This window comes from Lepisosteus platostomus, chromosome 3 (assembly GCF_059453375.1).
Source record: "Lepisosteus platostomus isolate fLepPlt1 chromosome 3, fLepPlt1.hap1, whole genome shotgun sequence".
Taxonomy (NCBI): Eukaryota; Metazoa; Chordata; class Actinopteri; order Semionotiformes; family Lepisosteidae; genus Lepisosteus; species Lepisosteus platostomus.
Window position 1 is genome coordinate 48,062,481 of NC_142613.1, and position 23,809 is coordinate 48,086,289.

Genomic DNA, 23,809 nt, shown 5'->3' on the forward strand with positions numbered 1-23,809 from the left:
TCCACCCTGCCGGTTTTGTTTCAAGTCATTCATGGAAACACTTAAGGTTTTTCTTAGGGGAAAGGACTGTCTAACCACAGCCAAGGCATCTTCTTATTTATAGGAAAACGCTTTAGTGAAAATGCTTTAGTACTGCAGCTTAAAGCAATTGTGAAAAATTCCAGTCATCTGATCCCTCAAATATTTGTTTGGCATTAAAGCAAGGAGAAAGAAATCATTGTGGCAGCAAAGTAAAGTCAAATTTCTATTGCTCGCCAGTGGAGCAGTGTACATCCCTCTCCCAAAGACATGCAAATGAACCAGGAAGCAGAGTGTTGCCTGTAAAGGGAATTTCGAGAGAGGTTTTCGCACTGTGCAGCGTGTAAAGGCAAGCTGAGGCACAAGAGATGAGTTCTTGGCTCCTATGGTTGTGGTTTATCTCAAGGCTCTGCCAAGCCAGGTCTGCTGTTCCCACTTTAATAGGAACAATAGCCCCAGGGGATATCGTCATTGGTGGTCTGTTTCCAGTTCATCAAGGGGTTGTCAATAGAGTGAACTTGAGTCAGCCACAGGCTCCTGCATGTACCAAGTAAGTATGTAGGCTCTTTTAACAGGTTCATATCATATCATATCATATCATAAAGACGGATTCATGAAATTAAAATTCTCTTATTGATTCATCTGGACAAACATCTCAAATAGATTCTTTGCAAGAGAAAACGTCCAATGCAGAAAATCTTTGAAATTTAATTTTCTCAAATTTAAGTGTCCTCTCTTTACCCAGATGCACTGTAAGTAGCTCGACCATTTGGCTCTCTTATTCCCAAAGAAAACTTTGAGACAGTCATTTAAAATAAGGATGCCTTTATTTTTTCTTGTTAATGTTTAATGTTTTGATTTAACAGTATTGAATATTATGCAATACAGTATATTTAATTTAGCAATAGTGTAGAAATGAATTTCTCTTTAAAAATAAAAAAATCCTGTATCAAAGAGTTACAAATATTATTAAAGCTGTTACTTTTAGAGCCTTTAAATATAACTCTAAAAATTTTCCAATTATTTGCTATAATTTTGATATTGAGTCTTAATGTTCCTTTTTTTTCCTTTGGTGCTTTTAGATTTGACATTGGAGGCTTTACCCAACTGCTTGCTATGATACACGCTATAGAGGAGATTAATAATTCTTCATTACTTGATGGCCTTAAACTGGGGTATGAAATTTACGACTCGTGTTCAGATGTCACCACTGCAATCAGAGCTACCATGGCATTCATTAACACACCTGGGAACTGTGCAGGAGCTCACTGCAGCACAACAGAATGCAACCCTAAAGTGAAGGCTGTCGTGGGAGATTCACATTCTGAAATCTCAATAGCTGTGGCAAGGCTATTAAATCAGGAAATGATTCCACAAGTGAGTTTTCTTTCACCTAAGTTTAAGATGGGACATCCTTTCTGTCAGCATATTTTTGTTGGTGTATTTTATTCTTAGACACACACGTATGCTCTTGGGTTGATATTTAAGGATGAAAAGGAACTTTACTTTTTTCGGAAAAATTGAAATATTTAATTGTCAAGAGTACAATTAATGAGCGTGTGTCTACTTCGTAGAAATTCAACCAGATGATTTTACTTTTTTTTGGTCTTCTTTATCTTTTGGAAAAATCATTGCTGGTGGTCAAGCAGGTCAGAGTATTCAGAATTTAAAGGATGTGCCTTGATTACACCCACACTCTTGAAATACTTAATGCTGAACAATGTATCAAATCATTTGTTTGGTTACATGAGAGTTAATGAAGAATACTAAACATGCTAAGACACATGACTGCTGCCCATCAGTAAGCGAGACTTTCACCAACCTGACTTATCTTGTAGTTTTTAAATAATTACTCAAAATCTTTGATGCTTAAGAATGCAGCAAAAGTACAGAAAGAATTAAAATTAAGTGTTGTAAAATAATTAAAAAGTAGCAGTAGGATTCTTGTAATATTTTAATTGCTGTAATATAGTGCAGGGGAATGAAGTATACAAGTATGCCTCACTTTCATTCTCTTTCTTAGATAAGTTATGCATCATCTGCTGTGATTCTCAGTGACAAAACCCGTTTCCCTGCATTTATGCGAACAATACCCAATGACAATTACCAGACTAAAGCCATGGCGAAGCTGATAGAGAGGAGTGGCTGGAACTGGATCGGGGTTATTTCGACTGATGGAGATTATGGCCGCTCTGCGGTGGACAGCTTTGTGTCACACGCCGCCAAACTGGGCATCTGTGTGGCGTTCAAAGAAATTCTCCCTGACCTCCTCTCCGACAGAAATATCGATACCAAAATAAACCAGACCGTGGAAACTATTCGCAGTAATAACAAAGTAAAGGTCATCGTTTCCTTCGCGAGGCCCCTGCACATGATACAAATCTTACATTTCTTTAACAAGCAGACCCTCGACAAAATCTGGTTTGCGAGTGATGGCTGGTCGACGTCCAAGGACGCTTTTGAGAAACACAACGTGACCAACGTTGAGACAGTTGTTGGATTTACGTTTAAAAACGGAAGTCTGGATGAGTTCTATACCTATCTGAAGAATCTGAAAACCAATGCTGAGACAGTAAAGAATAACATCTTTTTAAAACAATACGCTCTGTATGGAAGCTTGAACGACACTGTAAACCTAACCAGCCTTTTAGAGAAAGATTTTCCACCACTAAATGATACAGGAGTGAAGGCCTTAATTGACAACACATATCCTGATGATGTGTACAGTATACAGATGACAATTAATGCCATTGCCTATGCTCTTGTAAACCTTTGTAAAGAAAAGAACTGCAAAAATGGAAGCCATGTTCAGCCCTGGGAGGTAAATATTCTTCTTGATTTTTGGTTTTTCTATTATTTAAATAAATATTCAAAAGCATTTCAGATTAAAATGCATTAAAAAAATGTTGTTTTAGTTTAAGTGATAAGAAAAAGAGACTTCGGTATGTTGTCCTCATTACAGTTGTGATAATTGGTTGTCTGCACTATAACACCAGACAATAAATCTTGTTTTAACTCAGACTCTTTCAACATAAAATATTTCAGTTACTTGACGCTCTCAAGAAAACGGAGTTCAAGCAAGAAGGAAAAACATACATGTTTAATTCTGATGGGGACATTAACAGTGGCTACAATGTTGTCCTTTGGAAAACCTTTAATGGAGTCATCAATATGTATAATTCTGTGGCTGAGTATGTTATTGAGAATGACACGTTCACTTTCAGCAGCAATGACACAAAAAGACTGCTTGATGATCTACGGGTAGGTTAACTGTCATTTTCATTAAACCCAGCTCAGGTTGTTCAGGTTTCACATCTCCAAAGCACTGTACTTTGCAGAGATCTGTTTAGAAAATCTGTGAAAATTCATAGCAGGTCCCTAGTAATTTGTGCTGAAAAGGAGGTTCTGTTGATTCTAGTGTTAAAACGTCTGTATTATCTTCCTCAAGACCTTATTATTTTTTAATTAGAGCATACTCAATTATTATTAACACAACGTTTTTAACACCTTAAAGTGATATCTCACGTGGTTGCAAGATGTACAGAATTTTACATTTTGGGTTGCCAAAGACATGACTGTTTAATTTACCACTGATATGGTTTGATTGTCAGTAAGTGTATGCTGCTTTAGACCTGATTAGATATGGCAATGTTTTCAAATTAGGTTGCTTATGCATATTATAATTATCAAAAAGACATTGTTGGTTCAAACCTATGATGACAAGAATGTTGAGTTTGTCTTTAAAGAGCAGAAGGATCCTGTAAGTTTGACTTGTAAAATAACCTGATTAGTGATATCCGCCACCAACTATTAATAGTTTTCAAATAAAATAAGGATGAGATAATATATGTGTCTTTTTTCTAGGGTGTAATTTCAAAGTGCTCAAACAGTTGCACACCTGGCCAAGTTAAGAAAACAGCTGAAGGGCAGCACACTTGTTGTTATGAATGCATAAATTGTACAGAAAACCAGTATTCTAACAACACAGGTAAGTATAAACAGAACAACCTCATTGGCTGTAGTAGGTCAGGTGGGTAGCTGCGTCAGCATGCGTAGGCTGCAAAGGAACAAGTAATAGGTTTATTCTATGCTGAAAAAAAGAAGAAAGAAAACACAACGTTTCGGCCATGGAGCCTACTTCAGGTGTGAGAAAGACAAGGCAGTAAGCAAAGGTAATGTAGCGGGACAACAAAAGCTTGGAGAGAGGAGGAGCGAGAGGCGGGAGCAGGGGACAGAGAGAGAGAGGCCAATCAAGAAGTGTGGAGACAGAATAGGTGAAGGGAGGTGTGAAATGAAACCTTCAATGAATGGAGAAAATTGGCCCTTTTTAATCTACCAGCAGGTCCATCTCCAGGGTACCTTGAGCTTGTCCATCCATGTCCCTCCACCAGCTTTCCTAACTCCACCCCCTTTCACTAAGCTTCACATACCAGAATGGAAATCTATCATTTAGAGACATTTCTTGAAAAATAACTAACATTGAGAATCAATTTTTTAGCAAGAGCCTGGTCTTGGAAGATAAATGATTTGTACATCTTTTTGCAAAAGTAAAAAACCACTAAATAAAAGATCTTGTCAATTTATTGTAGTATATGGTGCTGTATTTTTAGTACTTGAAGTTTTTTGTATAGTATAGAATTCTGGAGAAACTATTAGATCTGCCACAATGATGTGCATTATGTGTCATGAGTTTGTTTCTTGATATTTTGTATTGTTATTATATTTTAGATATGCTTCAGTGTTACAACTGTGACACATCCGTGGAATGGTCCTTGCCTGGAAGTTCAAGCTGCACTTCGAAATTGCTTGAGTACTTCTCATGGAATGATGGCTTTGCAATATTCCTCCTGGGAATTGCGGCTCTTGGCATGCTGGTTGTCGTGGTCATTGGGATCATTTTTATGGTACACAGACAAACTCCCGTGGTGAAGGCATCAGGCGGTCCTATCTGCTATGTGATTTTGTTGTCCCTGATGATCAGCTTCATAAGTTCTTTTTTTTTTGTTGGGGAACCATCAAATCCGAGGTGTAAAGTCAGGCAGGTCCTTTTCGGTCTGAGTTTTGCTTGCTGTGTCTCTTGCATTTTAGTGAAGTCCCTGAAAATAATCCTGGCATTCCAATTTAATCCGGAATTTAAGAACTTTTTAAAAAAAACGTATAAGCCTTATGTGATCGTTCCATGCTGTGTAGGGATTCAAGTTATAATTTGTACAATGTGGTTAGCGTTTAAAAGTCCAGAAGAAAGGAAATTGCCACTTTCTACCACAATCTTGGTTGAGTGCGAAGAAGGCTCTTATGTGGCATATGGTGTTATGTTAGGCTACATAGCTTTGCTTGCCTTAATATGTTTTATATGTGCTTTCAAGGGAAGAAAGTTACCAGAAAAATATAATGAAGCAAAATTTATCACTTTTGGGATGCTTATTTACTTCATATCATGGGTTATCTTTATTCCTGTTTATTTAACTACAACTGGTAAATATCTTCCTGCTGTAGAAATGGTTGTCATACTGATATCAAATTATGGTATTCTTTGTTGCCATTTCTTCCCCAAGTGTTACGTAATTCTTTTTAAAAAGGAGAACAACACCAAAGATGCCTTTTTACAGAACATATTTGAGTATTCCAAAAAAAGTGCAAGTTTAGTAACACTGCCCTGCCCCGATTCAGAAAAAACCCTAGATGCAGAAAAGACAACAGATCCCACGTCTTCCACACATAGACCATCATGTTCTGTACTTGACAAGAAAACACTTGCTGTTTTTAGAAACTTTGATAAAATAACACAGAAACAGTGTGCAGCAGAACGTAAAACTGATGATTATTTTTATCGAAAGAGATTTGCCAGTATATGAAGCAGCTTAAAATAATAGGTATAATAAATGGATAAAATGCTAGTATAACAATTGCATAGTATGCAATGACTGTTTCTGATACTTAAGCTTTTAATTGCTTCCACATGATAATACAGATATGACAGGAATGCTTGTTTGGACTTTTTGTGTCCAAAATAAATATCACCAGTGTACATCCTGTATTTACACTGTTTTAAGAGTTTTACATTTTTACATTTTTTTACATTTCCTCAGCCTTGTGGTTAATGCCAAAGTATTAATGTGAGTATACCTATACAGGTATATACCTGTATATATATATCTGTATATTCATAATCTTGGGTATTAGAATATGACCAAACTACTAAAGTAACAATTAAGGGTTTCCTAGTTCATGGAAACTGCATTTGAGGGGACTTCTCCCATGAGTACAGTGTTAGAACTTGTAATTTGCAGTAAGCATCACTAATTTAGATGTGAGTACCTAATTTTCCAATCATGGTGTTACAGTGTTAAAAGGTAAGGCTGAGATCAGGACCTTCTAATCCTGGTCCTGAAGGGCAAATGTTTCTATAGGATTGTAGATGTCCTTAAAGGACCAGCATCTGACATTGTTAAACTGCTCTTATTTGGGTTTTTTAAAGCTAAAATGGAATGAAAACCTACAGATACACAGATATACAGATACCTTCCAAGAACTGAATTGAACACCCATGATTTAGTCTAACCTCCCATGAAAGCAAAGGACACGTGCAAAACAAAGACATTGATATTCACAATGCTGTATATTTCTCAGTGGAGCTGACGGTCAAAGAAGCACATCTGCATTTTAGAAGGTTCTAGAACTATTGTCCCACACTGGATTGGGGCTACAAGAGGGACTGGATTGGATAGGAGTGTACAGCAGAAGAACTAATCTGGGAAGCAGACTTCATGGGTCACACTGCTGCTGTGCAAATCAGAAAGGAAGTACAAAGAGCTGGACCCACAGTAAACTGTCAAGTCAGGGGGGACTGCACCAATTGCATTTACAATAATATAAAATGTTACCGACCACTCCTTACAAAAGCATAGTTGTTGCTTTAGAAACACTGTGTTTATGGCTTCACAGCTATGCTCAGCTATGGCTGTAAGTTGAAAAATAAGGAAAAAGACCAAATTTAGCCTGGAGTTCCATTAATAAACCACAGTTTTCATTTATCATGCCCTGATTATTTTTGGACAACCATATATATTAACACAGTATATGTGCTTCTCTGAAACAATATTACAGTTAACGACCTGATATGGTACAAAAAATAACCAGTATGTTGCTTACAATCTTATTAATTTTGTGTTGGCATGCAATAAAAGATATTGGTCAATACTTATTCTTACGTACAGTAGTCTTTTGGTTTCCTTAATTTGAAAAATCAGACCCTTGCTAACTTGTACAGATTTCCTGTTGTACACTTTAATCTACATATTTTATGTTTACAGCCATTAAACTTAAATTACTGTCCTTTTAAACATCTCTTCTTAATTTTAAGTCTTTTTTACATAAGATCAATAATTTGTATTTCCAGTCACTTTTTGACATGTATTTCAAATGTTTTACTTTATATATTTTTAAAATGCTTGGTATCTGTTTAGTACTTACATATTCAAAGTTGGTTTTCATACCATTTTTATATTGTACTTAAATAAATATTTTTTAAAGATACTCATGTTTGAGTATTTGTATTACTTGATCTTCCTGCCTTTCATCACATGAACTTGTGAACAGTTGCTCAGAACAGTTTTTTTTTTTACAAATCTTAGGATTTCACCTGTTGGATTTTCTTTCATTCGTAAGAATTTTCTGAGCATTATAGTGGTGAAATATATTATGAAGATTACAATTGCAAACATCACTTGAAAATCTTTCTTCAGTTTTTTCTCTTATTCTTCAATTTTTTATCTGCTTATCTGTTGTTTGACCTATAATGTAACTTTTAAAACACCTATCATCTTTTCTATCGCCTACTATTAGCTTACAAACAAATGGCTACAGTACAACTCCTTTACTCCTCTGTCTGGGTAACAGATACTCAGTTCCATTAAGTGGGAATTACATTACAACCATACAATAGGTGACTTAAGGGACAGTTGCAAAAAACAATCAGTCAGTAGGAATAACAATTTTCAAAATGGAAAGCATCTTCATGTCTGCATAGAGCATTTCTATATTATCAAAATTAATTAGAACCTTTCAATCATCTTTGATGTGTTTCATTTATTTCTGCTGTCAAAATAACTTAATGGCTCCAGTTTTCCAAAAGCCTGTTACAGGAGAAAAACAAGAAAGGATTTGCATTTTCACTGCAAACTCAAAAGAGGAGTGAATTTGTAAAAGCTGCATCATTTGATGCAACACACATTTGCAGTTCGGAATATACACTTTAAATACGGAATATACCATTTATCTACATTTGATAATTCCCTGCTACCAAGCAAACAAATTATCTTTACATTAAACAATAGCTATTCACAGGTATCCAAAAAGCCTGGTTTTCTTAACTATATACTGTATATTTCATAATTCATTTCACGAATGAACTGCCAGAAAGTAAAGCTATTTCCACTCTTCATTGTCGTCTTTCCCAAATGTTTTACGTATACTGTATATTGTAATAGCGACAAGATTGTGTGGGTTTATGTAATCCGCAAAGACATACTGTATACTGTACCAGTACAGCATGTCTTTTGTTTTAGTACTGTAGTTGTCAAGCATTTGATAACAAACCGACTCCACCCTTTTCTCGATTTGTTTTTCCACAGAAAGATAAACAAAATTGTGTCTTCTTTCGAAAACGGGAAAGTTCGGTTTTTTTTTTTGCTTTAAAGAAAAACCTACAGCATACTGTATCTTCTTCAGCCTAAATGTATTTATTCAAGAACACTCGGTTAGTTTCATACACTTCCAGTTAACACAACTTCTCCTCAGTGTCACCCTACGCCAGTAAAACAGTTCCTGTTGTGAATCTGTCCCGCATTTAGCTGTTTTACACACTGCCAAATTGAGGAGTTGCTTAGGAAGTGTTGCGAGCGTTAATAAGGAATAATTAACAATACACGGATTTGTTCTTTATTTTCAACAAAATGCCTTTTAAGTTTTGAGGAGCTCGGGAAAATCGTACTTGTTAATGAAGAATTGTTTTAACGGTGATATGAAAGAGTTGAATATACAGTAGAGGGGGAAATAAGGGGAAATATACAATATAAATATGTTATATAACTTGAGTAATAAAACCGTATGCTGTGGAAGTACGGACGAGAAGATAATCGAAAGATTATTAAAACTGAATGAGGAAACCTCGTGACATTTTGGATACCGCAAAATAAAAAAAATATACTGTATACAGTAGCTAATTGATCCTCCTCACTCACCAGGAATCGGCGGTTTAATTGTTCATACCAATTTACATAATAATTGCCACGTTCTCGCATAAAGCAATGAATTAAGGAATGAGAGAAGCACATAAACGAATCAATGATGCACATCACATGAAAGATTACTGCGTGCTAGATAAAAACTATCCGTACACATAAAATATGATAAATTATTCACACGACGGCTTCAACTTCGGAGCCTCTTTTATAGCATCAGTATCAGGATACATGTTGTTAAACAAAACTGACTGCGAAATAAAGCAGAACTGTAAGTGCCCACATCAGCTAACTTTGAATACGTCCCAAATTGTCTGGGGGGACCAATATTTACTGTATTTTTTCAACTGTCTGAAACTGCGAAGAAAAATTAAAAATAATACACAAAATGTGTTTGTTACCAGGAAAATATTGGCTGCATTTCCACTAAAGAACACACCTATTTAAATAATATATATACGCTGTGTTGTGTCTTTTAGAAACTTGCACATTTCAATGCTTAACATTTCTGAGTTATAATTAAGGAGGAAAGTTCTCCTATTAAACTTTAATCCATTTACTAAACGCTTTTGATGAACGCAGTTAATAGGGGGTTTTGTACTGGTCAAAGAATGTTGTTGTTCAGGTCCTCAGTTTCACTCCCTTTTATGTAACAGCTAATAGGGACATTTTATTTTACTAACAGCCCTGCAATAGCAATCCAGAGCCAAAAAAACACAGGGGATTGGGGGATGGACAGAGACACACACTAAAGTACACCAGCACACAAGGGCATTTTAGAGACACGCATTAACCTTGCCTGCCTTTGGAATACAGGAAGAAACTAGAGAAAACCCAAACACATGGGGAGAACATGCAAAATCCACCCCAGTCCAGAATGAAACCCAGGATCCAAGAGCTTTGAGGCAACAGCAATATCTTCTGCACAAGTGCACAGCTCACTAACAGGCACCTGTGTTGAAAATATTGCATTTCTGTTTTTATAGTTCCATCTACTGGCAAGAAGTGAAAATAAGAGGCTTTACTTAAGATGGCAAAACATTAAGCTGCAACAACAGGAATTAGCATCTTTATTAAGGCTGAAAACACTTGATTACAGAAAGCCACAGGGATACTACCTGAACAGAAGTGAAACACAGGTTTCCCTGCTGTTCTGTTCTTCTCAAGACTTTTCTCAACGGTAGCCAACACATCTTTGAGAACCCTGGGGGAGCTACAGTATGACTTTTGTTAAGGAAGACAATATATGTACTGTATGTCACCTACAATACAGCTTCCTGTAAGTGAGCAGCTCAGCCTATTCTTTGTTTTATTTCCAATGGGCAAATTACAATGTGACTTTTAATTTCTTCCTGACTGTACTCCTAACCCTTTTCTATGCTGCTTTTTGTCCAGTTTAATGCCAAATGGTAAAATGGAGTTTCTTTTTTCCACTTATTATTCTTGTTGTTGTGTTAAATTCCTTTCTACTCAGCATTATATAATATTATATACTGTATAAGGGAACAAGTAATAGGTTTATTCCATGCTGAAAAGAGAAGGGAGAAAACACAACGTTTTGGCTGTGGAGCCTTCTTCAGGTGTGAGGGTATTATATATATAATATTATATATAAGTTGTGTATACATTTTGTTATTCACCTCATGTTAAGCTACATATTCATGTAGTAGGTATGTAAGTAGGTGTCTCCAGGTCAAATAAAGTACCTCGGAACCTGACGCAGAACAAAAAGCAAAAGACTCCAGGGCTACAGGAATTGAATTAAAGACCCCTAAAAGTTTTATGCTTTTGCCCTTGACAATCCAAAACGGGGCAGCACAATTGTGTAGTGGTTAGCATTGCTGCCTCACAGAGCTGATGCCCTGGGTTCAATTCCTAGGGAGCTATTTGTGTAGAGTTAGTATGTGTCCTCATGTTAATGTGCGTTTGCTCCAGCTGCTCCAATTTCCTTCCAAAACGAAAGACATACTGGTAGAGTAACTGGCTTCTGGGAAAATTGTCCCTGGAGTGTGTTCGTGTCTGTGTCCTATTCAGGATGTATCCTGCCTAGCGTCTGGTGCTTTCTTGGTTAGGTTCCAGCTCCCCCATGACCAAATATTGGATAAAGCACTTAGAAAATGGGTGGATAATCCAATACTTTGTTACCATTTGATTGTTATACTTGTGCCGCTACAATAATCTACAGCAAGGGCCTCCAACCAGTGGTCTAGAGTCTTACAAGGCCCCCTAAATTTTTAAAGACTATGAATACCACACTCTCGGGGGACCCTCTAACCCCTAGAGAGCGCATCCCCCTTGTGGCGGATGGGGGAGCCCACCATAACAGTGGGGTGGCCCAAATATGCAGAATAAGGGCCCACGGACCAACAGGGATCCACTGGCTTGTGGATAGAGGAGGGATCCTCAAAGGCTAAGAGAGATTACCCTAACAGAAAACAATTTAGTGCAAATGCTTTAAGGGGGCAGCCCCTCCATCACACTTGGGCGTGGGACTAACTACCCCATCCTGTAAAAAGTAAATGTTACGAAACCAAAACCAAGCCTCGGAAACCGGCCTGATCCTAGGAATCAACCAAAGCGAGGAAAAGGATACTATCTTTGGATGGCGACCTGGAAAGTTCTCAGTCTATATAGAGAGGGGGCTCTTAGAAGCTTAGTAAATGAGCGAGACAAGTACAACTTGGAATAGCGGCACTACAGGAGATTAGATGGAGAGGTACCGATATAATGCAATGCAAAGACTATGCTTTTCTATACCGGTAGAAAGACCCATATGCTTGGTACCGGCTTTGTGGTCCGGAAAGAGTATAACAGTGCAGTTATTGCTTATAGAGCCAGGAACAAATGCCTCTGCACTTTACGTCTCAAGACGAGGATGTTTAATGTAATATTGATATGAGTGCAAGCCCCTGTAGAAGAAGACGAAGATGCAGAAAAAGAGAGTTTCTATAATGACCTTGAGGCAGCATATGATGAAGCACCACGTCATGATGTTAAGATCATTCTCGGAGATATTTCCCCACCGTAGGGAAAGAGAGCTTGCATGACGAGACCAATGATAATGGATTTATGAAAATGTATCAGTTTTGCAATGAGCAAAGGAATGACCATAAGTAGCATAAGGTTCCCTAATAAGTGCATCCGCACGGCAACATGGGGGTCACCTGATGGAGCTACACAGAACCAGATTGACCATGCACTGATTGACACGAGGCATGTATCTGACATACTGGATGTCTGAAGCTATCGTGAGGCCGACATTGATTCGGACCACTTTTTTGTTAAGATCAAATACCGACAATGAATGCCCATCTTAAAGACGAAAAGAGGAAGTAAGAACTGAAAGTACAAGAGGCAAATAGTGGCAAGAGATCCGACAAAAGCTGAAGAATATCAAAAAATGGTGAAAGATCAACTTAATGAAGAGTGACGAAAGATACAAAACTCTAGTATTGAAGAGGAATGGGGCGTAATTAAGAGAGTGGTTCTGCGCACATCTGAGGAGGTAGTAGGGCGTCAAGTAGTCAATAGGAGAGAGACCTGGTTTGATGATGAGTGTAGGGTAGCGATCAGAGAAAGAAACGAAGCAAGGAAGAAAATGCTACAAAGACCTACGAGAACCAGCACTGCCGAGTTCTCCAGAAAACGCACATTAGCCAAGAGGTTATGCAGATATAGGAAGAGAGAATGGCAAAATCGAATGTTACAGGAAACTGAGGAGTTATACCGTAACAAGGAGATGAGAAAAGTGTACCAGAAGATAACAGAAAATAAAAATGGTTTTCAACCAAGACTGGCCATGTGCGTGGACAAAGAAGGGAATTTGATTGGTGATGGAAGAAAGATACTAGAGCGATGGGCAGAGTACTTTGAAGAATTGCTGAATGACGCCGGCGAGATGGATGAGACAGGAGAAGAAGAGGAAGCAGATGAAGATACCACTGAGAGAGAATCATGTTGGAACCCCACCTACTGTCTTTGAAGTCAAGGAAGCTATAAGGAACATGAAGAATAATAAAGCGCCAGAGGAAGATGCGATAACGGCTGAGATGCTGAAGTATGATGAAGAAGAACTGGCGGACAGATCGTACAAGCTCATAAGCATAATTTTGGGGGAAAAAAATATACCAGACTAATGGGACTAATGGAGCATTACCCTTGTTTGCCCCATTCACAAAAAGGGGTCAAAACTAGACTGCTTGAACTACTGCAGGATCTCCCTGCTGAACGTTGCGTATAAGGTTTTCCCAAAAGTACTAGCTAGTCGTTTAGAAGCCCACGCTGAACAAGTCCTTGGACACTCCCAGTGTGGGTTTCGATGTAATCAGTCAACGACGGATCATATATTCACTATCAGATGCATCTCAGAGAAGTGCTATGAATATAACATTGATGTTCATAAACTATTCATAGATTATAAGCGAGCATATGATAGTGTTGATAGAGCATACTTGTACCAGACACTAGGACAGCTCGAAGTAGCGTGGCAGTTGATCAGGCTAGTAAAGATGACCATGACCAAAACAAATGGTTAGGTGAAGGTGCAGAACCAGGAATCACACGAGTTTCAGGTGAGACAAGGCCTTAGACAAGGACATGCGCTCTCGAGCTTATTAGTTAACTTGGTTCTAGAATCTGTGAAACGGAACATCGATATCAACAAAGGAGGAACATTACTGAATAGATTGGGCAATATTTAGCCTATGTGGATGATATCGATTTATTGGGTAGGAACGTTTGGACACTTAAAGAAAACTTTATTCAGCTGGAAGAAGCATTGACCAGGGCTGGGCTGACCATCAATATGGCGAAGATCAAATACATGGTGATGACCAGGAAGGGCACCATCACCGGCGCTGCACTGCTCGAAATCCAGGGCTACCAGTTCGAGAAAGTCAGTACTTTTAAATACCTGGGTTCGCTGATCTCAGAGAAAAATGAAAACAGCCTGGAAATTAGAGAGAGAATCAATGCAGGAAATTGATGCTACTTTAGTTTACAGGATCTGATGAGGCCAGACTTTTGTCAAGAAGAATAAAGAAGATGATATATCGGACCGTTATCCGCCCTGTGGTTACCTACATATGCAGCGGAGACATGGGTACTGACAAAGCGAGATCTGGAACTCCTTTATACGTGGGAGAGAAAGATCTTCTGAAAGATCTACAGGCCAGTCCAGGAAGGAGGAGAGTAGCGAATAAAAACGAACATCGAGCTCTACGAGCTGTATGAGGATCCCCCAATAACAAGCAGAGGTAAGAGCAGCAGGACTACACTGCCTTGGACATCTAGAGCGGACAGACAATATCAGAGGGGTACGGAGAGTCTTCAGTCAAAAGCCTGAAGGAAGCTGGAAGAGGCCAGGGCTCTACAAGGGCCGTAGTGCCATGTGATTAGGTTAGTTATGAATACCACACTTTGGTAACTCAGGTTCTTGTGGGTTGAAGATTGAACATTATGATTTTGAGGTTTTTCAAGAAAACTCTAAATTATTTAATTTTACAAATTCAATTATCAACTAGTTCATTTCCAAATCGAAGCCACATCAGGACCAAAGTTTATCCTGGTTTCCATGGCATTAAGCAGAAGACTCCCCAGCAATGCTTATTTACAGTATGCATCTACAGTAGGTGAACTGGAGTAATTGGGGTAAAGTGCTGTAGTTTGCTCCAGATACAACAGCAGTTTGCAGTGGAAGCTTGAACCCACAACTCACCAGTTGAGAGATCAGAGACTTACCGACTACACTACGCTTCTTAATCTGTTAAATTGGTAATTTCATGCTGATATATAGTACGAAACCTGCTGAACTAGAGCTGTTGTTCTCAGAGTCTGTACTGATGTCATGAGCCAGCGGACTTGCCTATAAATACAGATGTAACATCAAAGTGACTTTGGAGAAACAAAGGCTGCTGCGATGCTGAGCGCAACTCTAAACAGTTTTCCTGAGCTTCTGCTCAGGAGGGTGAAAAGATTTATTTGTGCAAGGGTCCCATTCAACAATCAAATGCGTCTTTACAACAGCAATGCAAAGAAACCTTGTGACAAAATTGTTCTTAAACCAGAAGTGACAGATCCAGGTAAGTTGTCTGCAACTATTTTAGATTTTTTTTGGCATGTATCAAAATATTTCTATGTACTGTATATTGTTGACAAAAGTGCTGACTCAAGCCATTGTTTTTCATCGAAGGCTGTGTCAAATCAGTTCATATATATTTGTAACTTTTAATTGTCTAAATTTTTGCATCAAAATACTGCTGATGTGATGTGAGCTAAAATTAAACGCAAAGTCACAGCAGATTAAATTCACTCTCCTTACTGTTTTCAAACTAAACTAATATTATAATACATAAGGAGGAAATTCAGACTTATTTTCATGTACTTACTGTACAGTACGTTACTCATGTATTAGTTTTACCCTTCTATTTCTGTATTGCTCTGGTAATTGTGTCATTTTGAAAAAAAAAAACATTATTCTGTAAGTTTTTTTTCCACACTGCCTTTCCAAAGAGTTACAAATTATGTAAAAAGTGTTGTTTTCTTCTCCACCACACTTTTTCTTTTATTGTACTCTCTAAAAAAACTTTTTCTTGGTATCAGTTCACAGGACTCCTGGCTATAAACCCTCCAGATTTGATAAAAAAATACTTCTGTGGTCTGGCCGTTTCAAAACTGAAGATGATATACCTGCCATTGTATCGTGAGTTACCATAAATTCCATCGCTCTAAGTCATTAGACTAATGCTGCAGCATTAAGCATGAAAATACTCATAGGATTTTGTTATTGCCAGGTTCCATTTGGTAAATGTTAAGGCTCAAATCATTCTTCAATATGCATATAGGGCAGCATGGTGGAATGGTGTTTAGCAGTGCCCTCACAGCTCTTGAGTCCTGGGTCCGATTCCTGACTGGGGTGCCCTTTTCTGTTTGTCTTCATGGGTTTTCCTTGGGTGCTCTAACTACCTTCTACCTCCCAGACAAAGGCTATATGGTGTAACTGGTGCATTTAAATGATCCCTGTGTGTGCCATGTATTTTGTTATCCAGGGAATAGACCTGCCTTCTGTCTTCTGGGAATAGAATAAAGGTTGCATGACTCTTGTCAGGAATAAGGGATTTCGAAGACTGATACTGTATATGTGCATATTTCCAGAACACTACTGCTGTATATTAAATGTGCAAAAGTAATATAAAGTTATAAAAATACTATACCATACATAGCTTTTGATATTTCCTTTCAAGAGAGACAGTTTAATTAATTTGTTACATTTATATAGTATAGCACTTTTCAAAAGTGCTTTCTCAAAATGCTTTCCATTTAGAAGTCTGTTTATATCAGAGTCAATAAAGATTACCCTAGAAGATTATCAGATACAGAAAGGAGTCCTGTAGGGCTGGATACCTTACAGATAAATACAGCGGTGTATTCATCCACAGTGGTGTATCCGTCTTTACCTACAATGCTGTAGACAGAAAAGTAAAACTACAGACTTCATCCAAATAACTTAAGCTTTCCTTAAGTGTTTATTCCACAGTTTAATTTACCCTTAATGCTGGAAACCGTTACAATCGCTGTTATAAGGCTATAAGAACATCTAGCAAGTCCATGAAAACACTGTCATCGCTGGGGAATATCTGGTATTACATCTTAAAAAAAAAGATTCATGGAGTTTATAACAAAAGTTCGGGAGGGATGACAACAACCAGGTTCAATCAGATTCAGCTGTCAGCAATGAGCAATCGCTCCTGACACCCATTCCTCTTCTAAAACACTAAAAATACCTACGAGATGCCTATCTCTCTCTCTTGCACGTCTCTCGCATCCCACCTCCACCCCATCTCCACCTCTGCGGCTTCCCCTTGGTCACCCTGCATGGGAGTCCTGGTCTCCCTGTCCCAGTCCCAGCCAGGAGGTCAGCCCTCAGCCAAGCGGGTTAAGCCACGATTTCGCTCCACGGCGCTTTCATCTTGGGTGTTGTCATTCCTAGTGAACTAAAGTAAAACATTGTTTTGAAAATATTTATATATTTTTAAATCTGTTTGACCATGAATGAAATATACTTTTTATACCTCACAGAGGATGAGATGGACAGTAATGCCTTAAGATCGTGGGAATGAATCTTGGAATGGATCAGAGATACAAATAAAGATTTGCAGGGCACAGCTAGTAGCAAACAATATCCTTGGATGTTTTGCAAATATTTATACTAATCATATATTTTTCAAAATGACTAGACCCTTGGGGTTTAGTGAGAAGACAGTTGTTGGCACACTGTAGCTGATAGCTGTATTGCATCAGAAAACACTGTAATCCTGATAAGAAAAACAACAGTAGAGCTATTAGTAGAACGGAACTTACATTTGTTATCTGTGGGGTACGCGCAGGAATACTTTACAGAGAGAAAACACTTTCAGATCTTTACACTGCTTTTTACATCTTTACCTTTTTATTTCCTGTTGTTGTTGCCTACCCTGCAAGTAGTGGTTGCAGCCTTAACAAATAAGAATATTTTCTGCATCATTACCACTGGGAATTTAAGTTGTTTTTTAAGTTTAAATCGAAAAGCTAATTTAAGGTTAGAAACAAAATTAAATTAAAGATTATTTTAATGGACTTTTTTAGAAAGCCAGACTTTATAATGAAGGCATTCAGATACTATTTTTTTTTTAATTCAAAAATAAAAAGGGAGGGCTCTACCTTAAAAAGAAATAACTCAGTCCACTAAGTAGTTCAGCTAGCAAAGGAGCTGGCTTCCAGTGGCCCATGTTTCTTGAGTTTTGGTTTTGTCATTCTGGCAGTAGATAGTCATTAGTGGGTTAACTAAATAGATGGTGCTGCTGAATTATCCCAAAGGGCCTGAATATTCATATACTGTATCAAATGTTTTTAAAATAAAAACACCTCGAATACATTTCACTTTCAATTGAACCTACCATTTACTGCCAACCTTATACTGTATGCAGTCAACATTGTCTTCATAATGCTGTTAAATGAACCCTAATTTAATTTGGACAGCCTGCAGATTAAATAGATAATCAGATGTGTACTGTTCCTTTTACTGTTAGATTGGTGGTGAATGCAAACTAGGGTTATACAGTACTTTAATCTGGTCACTGCTGTAAAAACGGATAACTGTGAATCATCAGGAAATGCAAAATAATTAGTCCAGAATTTTTTTTTTATAATTTTACATTTATGTAACACAATGCTTATTGCATTGTAGCCCCGCATAGTAATAAAGCAACAATATCAGTCTAGTAAAGGCTTAGTACTCAATTTGCATGCCATTTCAACTCAGTTTCAAGACAACTTTAACATTATGTTCTGTTTCAAAGAGTTAAGGGCCGTCAAAAGATGAATAACTTTGATGGATGAGCTGGTTGAATGAGTGCATCTGCAAATCTGCACTCACTCTGTGTCCCTTTTCTGGAACATGAGTAATTTTGGTCATTAAAACTGTAATTTTACATGCATCTCAGTTCATCTCTCCATTTCCTGCAGGTGACCAGGGTTTGCGCCCAAACCACTTAGCTGGGAAGCCTACTGCAGAGACCCATGACACTTTGTATAAAGACCTTTCTAGTCTTCTGTCCTAAATTAATTCCCTTTTCATTCCCCAATATTATAACATGTTTTGGTTTCACTACTGAGTGTGAAATAGTCCCCCTGGGTAACTCTATCTTAAATTAAAATTAACATTTTATGTACAGTAGTTGCATCATGTCTTGCCTCAGTCACCTTTATTCTAAAATAAGCTATCTTTATATCACAATCTCTTGCAACCAGGAATCATTGTTGTTGCTGCTCTTTGAATCTAAGACTGCAATATCATCTTTGGTAAAATTGTTTATAAAGCCTGAGCATAATTTCTCTGGATTTAAAATCCACACTTCATGCTAGAAAACCAGGCATTCTCTGAGCTTTTTCTGTCACTTGCTCACATTGTCTTAATGAGGACATTTAAAAATCTTAGCTCAAATTCCTTTAATAAAGTTTTTCTGCAGTTCAGAATCACCCATGTGATATACAGTAATGTACAATAGTATATATTACTGCTAACTCGGTGGATCACTTTGTTTTTCTTAATGTTAAATTTCATTTGCCAAGTGTCTGCCCAATCCATTACTTTGTCTAAATATGTTTTATAGCCAGCAGCCATATCACTCTGCAACTCACAACTGACAGCCCACTGAAGCTCAGCAGGTGTGAGCCTGGTCAGTACCTGGATGGGAGACCTCCTGGGAAATACTAAGGTTGTTGCTGGAAGAGGTGTTAGTGGGGCCACAGGTGGCGGTCATCCTGTGGTCTGTGTGGGTCCTAATGCCCCAGTATAGTGACGGGGACACTAAACTGTAAACAGGCACCGTCCTTTGGCTGAGATGTAAAACCGAGGCCCTGACTCTCTGTGGTCATTAAAAATCCAAGGGCATTTCTCGAAAAGAGTAGGGGTGTAACCCCACCATCTTGGCCAAAATTCCCATTGGCCCTTACCAATCATGGCCTCCTAATACTCCCCATCTATGAATTGGCTTCATTACTCTGCTCTCCTCCCCACTGATAGCTGATGTGTGGTGAGCCTTCTGGTGTACTATGGCTGCCGTCGCATCATCTGGGTGTTCACATGTTCACTTTTGTCCCCTTTTTATGAATTTCTTACTGTTACTGAATTTGTTGATTAGAGCTCCAGTCCTTCGTAGAACATCACACTTAAAAGTGCAACTCTTGTTTCCTTAAATCCGTATGACAAAAAATATGAAAATAACATTTGTGATTTCTTAGTTTTAAGCCACCCCAGATCATGATACTAAAATTACTCTCAGCTATGGAGCTTCTTCTATAACATGGGGTATATTATTGATGTCTTCTGCTGTAAAAGCCTGTGTTAAATATTCACTTAGAATATCTATATCTTTATCATTTTAATTTTTAATCCCGTGTTATGACATCACCATGTTTAGTTTTAACTGAAATATTTTTTTGCAGTATTTTCTGTCTCTCTTTAGTAATTCTAATATCTTTTGCACTTTTTTCCAAGTTTACTCTTGATATTCAATGTTGGGCTCTAGAGTACTCTCTTGATTCTGATTCATTCCACTCATTTCTGCATTCAGTGGTTTGAATTATGTTTCAGTGGTTCAGTGTAACCCTAATTTAAGGTTTAGCAGAGGCGTCATTTGGCTTTATTAGCATACTTTCTTGGTTAAGAAATTGACAACCTGGCCTTGAGGGCACAGCTGTCAGAACCAACCTCCTACCTCCCCTTAAAAGAGATGAACAAGGGAGGTGCTGTAAAGGCAAAGCGGGGCAGAAGAAAGGATGCAAAATGCACAAACAAGCTATAAACATGAGATTTCAGTGTATGTAGGTGGAAAAGGGTAAGATTAGGGTTTGACCTCCTCCCAAACTTCTGTTTAAAATGTAATTTCAGTATTTCCCTACATGCACATCTCCTAAGTTTAAGCAGAACAGAGGCATCACTTGAACTAGTTTGTTTTATCGGCAGTAACCAGTCTGGCTAAGAGAACGACAGTATGTCCATGAGGATGAGGCTGTTGTGAAGAATTAAGAGAGACCCCCGTCACAAAGACTATAAGTAGAATATGACAAGGGTACAGTTAGCAGTTTGAATTAATAAATGTTATATTAAAAATTCAATGAAAGCTTTACCAATATTCCAAGTCAACCTGTTAGAGTGGAGAATTCAGGAAATGATGGGTCAAAAGAACATTGTTTTGAATGAGGTTGAAGAAGGGTTTAGTGGAATAATTTCTGAATGGGAATGAGTCAGCATCAGTGCTGCGTCAGTTTCAAAGCAAAGTTTTATGTACACCCCCATGTCCCTCCAAAAGCAAAAAAGAGGTGGTGGAGTATTAGTGGTCTGGCAGGCTCCTATGTGACAGAATAAAGAGGGTATCGAGGAAAGGAAATAGACAAAACAGAGAAGATATTTCTGCAGCTGAAAGGTTGTGGGTAGGCATTAGGTGGTCTCTAAACTGCTTAACCGTTTTCCTTTAGTTCTCTTGGATGGAGATCATTTTTGATTATTTATTTTGATTCCACACAACCACCACTCTTTCCAAACTGCTCAAGTCATTTTAAATTAATATTAAGCCAAAGCCATCATTCTACCTTAACAATATTTCAGTTGTTCCTATAATCTCATAGTTAACTTTGAATGCAGTAGCCACAAGTTCTTCATTTTATATATTGTACTTTTGAAAGTACTGAATTTTATTTTAAAAGAAAAAAAAACAGAAAGACATATATACTGTAGATAATATGAAAGAAATATTGAAAAATGGTGAATGTGTAAGTATTCAAACCCATTGCTGTGGGAAACATAATTAATTTAGGTGCACAAAATTACCAAATTATTAAATTATCAAAGAGCCATGAAATTAAATTAGTAATAATAGTGGTTCACATGATTCCAGAATAAATACACCTCTACATGAATTTAAGCAAAGATTCAACTACAAACACCAAGGAACATTCAAAACAACTCGGAGATAAAGTTGTATAAAGACACAGATCAGAAGAAGGGTAGAGAAACATTTCAAAGTTCCTTAATAGCTCTTTGATCATGGTGAAGTTGACCATTTAGAAGTAGAAAGCACCCAGACATTGACTACATTAAGCTGTCCCACCAAATTGAACATCCTGTCAAGCAGAAAACTCGTCAGGTTTGCCACTGTTATTAGGCTAATGGCAAATTTGAGGAAGTTACTGGACATATTTCAATAGCTGAGACAGGAATAAATGTCTGTGGGTCAAGCAATATCCCAGACACTCCACAAAGTGGGCTTGCGTGGAATTGAAAGAAATGCCTTAAAGTATTTTATGCAATGAACTAGAAAATATTTTACTATAAATTGTCTTATTTTAATTTAGGTTTGAAATGCTGGCAACGGCCAGAAACAAAGCCCGTGTCAAGATCTGCTACATCATGATTGGAATGACTGTCGTTGCCTGCTTTGTGATGATTGCTTCTGGGAAACGGGTAGGAGATGATTCATTTGCTAGCAGGCATCACACAAGCAAGGTGGGCTTAATAGCCTCTTCACATTTGTAGCCTTTGTTACAAACCATACTGTACAGTGTCAGGTATGAATTTTCCATGGCCATTTCTATTTAGAAGTATACTGTATAATCTTCTTGAATGTTAAAGGCAGACCATTTTTCTCAATTTGAGATCTGCTACACTGTGTGAAATCTCTGTAGTGGCTTAATTGTGAGAAACAGTGGCTGCTACAGCAATGACGTCCATCTTATTTTTGACAACACTGGATCCTTGCCCTCACAGACTGTATTATTAGAACTCTTAAGGGCCAGAGGTAAACATGACTGGATTTGGATCATGGGTTTTAAACAAGTTATTCGTGTGGGGAGGGGGGGTGTGGAGGTTTAAAGTGAGTTGCTCAGAGATGGGGTATTTCATTTGATCATATTTGTATGGATTGGTTGCATTATTTTAAAATTAAATGCGAACAGAAAAAAAGAAATTGCAGCAGATTAACACTGCATATTGTGTATTACATTAATTTCTCCAGCTGAGAATGTTACTGTTCTGTAAACCTTTTGTACCAAACAGAATTAATATGACCCACAATCGTAGTTACATAAAGGTATTGCACAGTGACTGTGAAAAATGTAGCGTGAGGTGTTTTTACACCTATTTGTCCCTTTAGGCTGCAGAACGCCATGAAACTCTCACCAGCTGGAATCTTGCCAAAAAAGCCAAATGGAAGGAAGAAGCCAAGCATGAGCAGCAACAGCTCATAAACACAGCTGCTTCCAAGAACCAGTAACTGCATGTTGTAGCACTGGGGTGACAGGCAGCCATATAAAAACACAATTACTTTTATGACACCACAGGTCTGTCACTCTGGGCCTGGAGCGCCATAGTGTCTTCCGCTTTTTATCGCAGCTGAGCTTTAACTCACTGAATTAAATCATTCTGTTGCCTTATTAGAAGACATTAAACTTTACAGATCTCTGCTGCTACCTATAAATCCTACAGCATTATGGTTTTCCAGAACCAGAGTTGCACACTCCTCTATTATGCATATAAGTAGGCTATGTACTAGAAGCACAGTTCCCAGGATCACACCATATATACTGTATACACATACACACTTGCGCTTTCAAATGAAATACTTCCTTTGAAATGTAATTTGGTATTTTGAATAAAATCTTAGACTACTTTTAGGAATGAACATTTACTTATATTTTTGCATTCACTGCTTTGGAAATGGACAAAATGTCTTCCATAGCACAACAACTGACAATGTACAAAAACAACTGGTGCTATAACTGAATGCTGAAGGTAATCACAGAAACTACAAAAGTTAGCATAGATTCCTTGGCAATTTGACCTCCCATCTACACAAAACTGGCAAGGACAGGGGGGAAGAAGTAGCCGAGTACACTGTACACGCCCTCTTGCTACAGTTAAGAACGACATACACTATTCAATTGAATTAAGATTCCTGAGCAAACGGCAAGCTTCAGTGAAATTATTGATTGTGGCCTGTCTTCTACAAGTTTGT

At 37.8% G+C, this 23,809-nt stretch overlaps 2 protein-coding genes across 2 annotated transcripts; both read left to right on the top strand.

Moving 5' to 3' along the window:
- The first annotated feature begins 309 nt into the window (after nucleotides 1-309).
- Nucleotides 310-7,554, top strand: gprc6a (G protein-coupled receptor, class C, group 6, member A). The gene is made up of 6 exons (XM_088625835.1): nucleotides 310-568; nucleotides 1,101-1,395; nucleotides 2,042-2,839; nucleotides 3,064-3,279; nucleotides 3,883-4,006; nucleotides 4,747-7,554. Exons 1-6 carry the CDS (start codon nucleotides 387-389, stop codon nucleotides 5,871-5,873), a joined length of 2,742 nt encoding a protein of 913 aa, XP_088481961.1. The 5' UTR covers nucleotides 310-386; the 3' UTR covers nucleotides 5,874-7,554.
- A 7,365-nt stretch (nucleotides 7,555-14,919) lies between these two features.
- Nucleotides 14,920-23,472, top strand: LOC148674988 (protein FAM162B-like). Its single transcript, XM_088625856.1, has 4 exons — nucleotides 14,920-15,340; nucleotides 15,861-15,960; nucleotides 22,152-22,260; nucleotides 22,949-23,472. Exons 1-4 carry the CDS (start codon nucleotides 15,178-15,180, stop codon nucleotides 23,066-23,068), a joined length of 492 nt encoding a protein of 163 aa, XP_088481982.1. The 5' UTR covers nucleotides 14,920-15,177; the 3' UTR covers nucleotides 23,069-23,472.
- Nucleotides 23,473-23,809: the final 337 nt, after the last annotated feature.

Excerpts from the sequence above, each read along its gene's own strand:
- gprc6a (XM_088625835.1), top strand. The coding sequence starts at position 387 with ATGAGTTCTTGGCTCCTATGGTTGTGGTTTATCTCAAGGCTCTGCCAA. Across the intron at positions 1,396-2,041 it reads ATCAGGAAATGATTCCACAA|ATAAGTTATGCATCATCTGC; the intron begins GTGAGTTTTCTT and ends TCTCTTTCTTAG. Across the intron at positions 2,840-3,063 it reads GCCATGTTCAGCCCTGGGAG|TTACTTGACGCTCTCAAGAA; the intron begins GTAAATATTCTT and ends AAAATATTTCAG.
- LOC148674988 (XM_088625856.1), top strand. The coding sequence starts at position 15,178 with ATGCTGAGCGCAACTCTAAACAGTTTTCCTGAGCTTCTGCTCAGGAGG. Across the intron at positions 15,961-22,151 it reads GATATACCTGCCATTGTATC|GTTTGAAATGCTGGCAACGG; the intron begins GTGAGTTACCAT and ends ATTTTAATTTAG. Across the intron at positions 22,261-22,948 it reads TGATTGCTTCTGGGAAACGG|GCTGCAGAACGCCATGAAAC; the intron begins GTAGGAGATGAT and ends TTGTCCCTTTAG.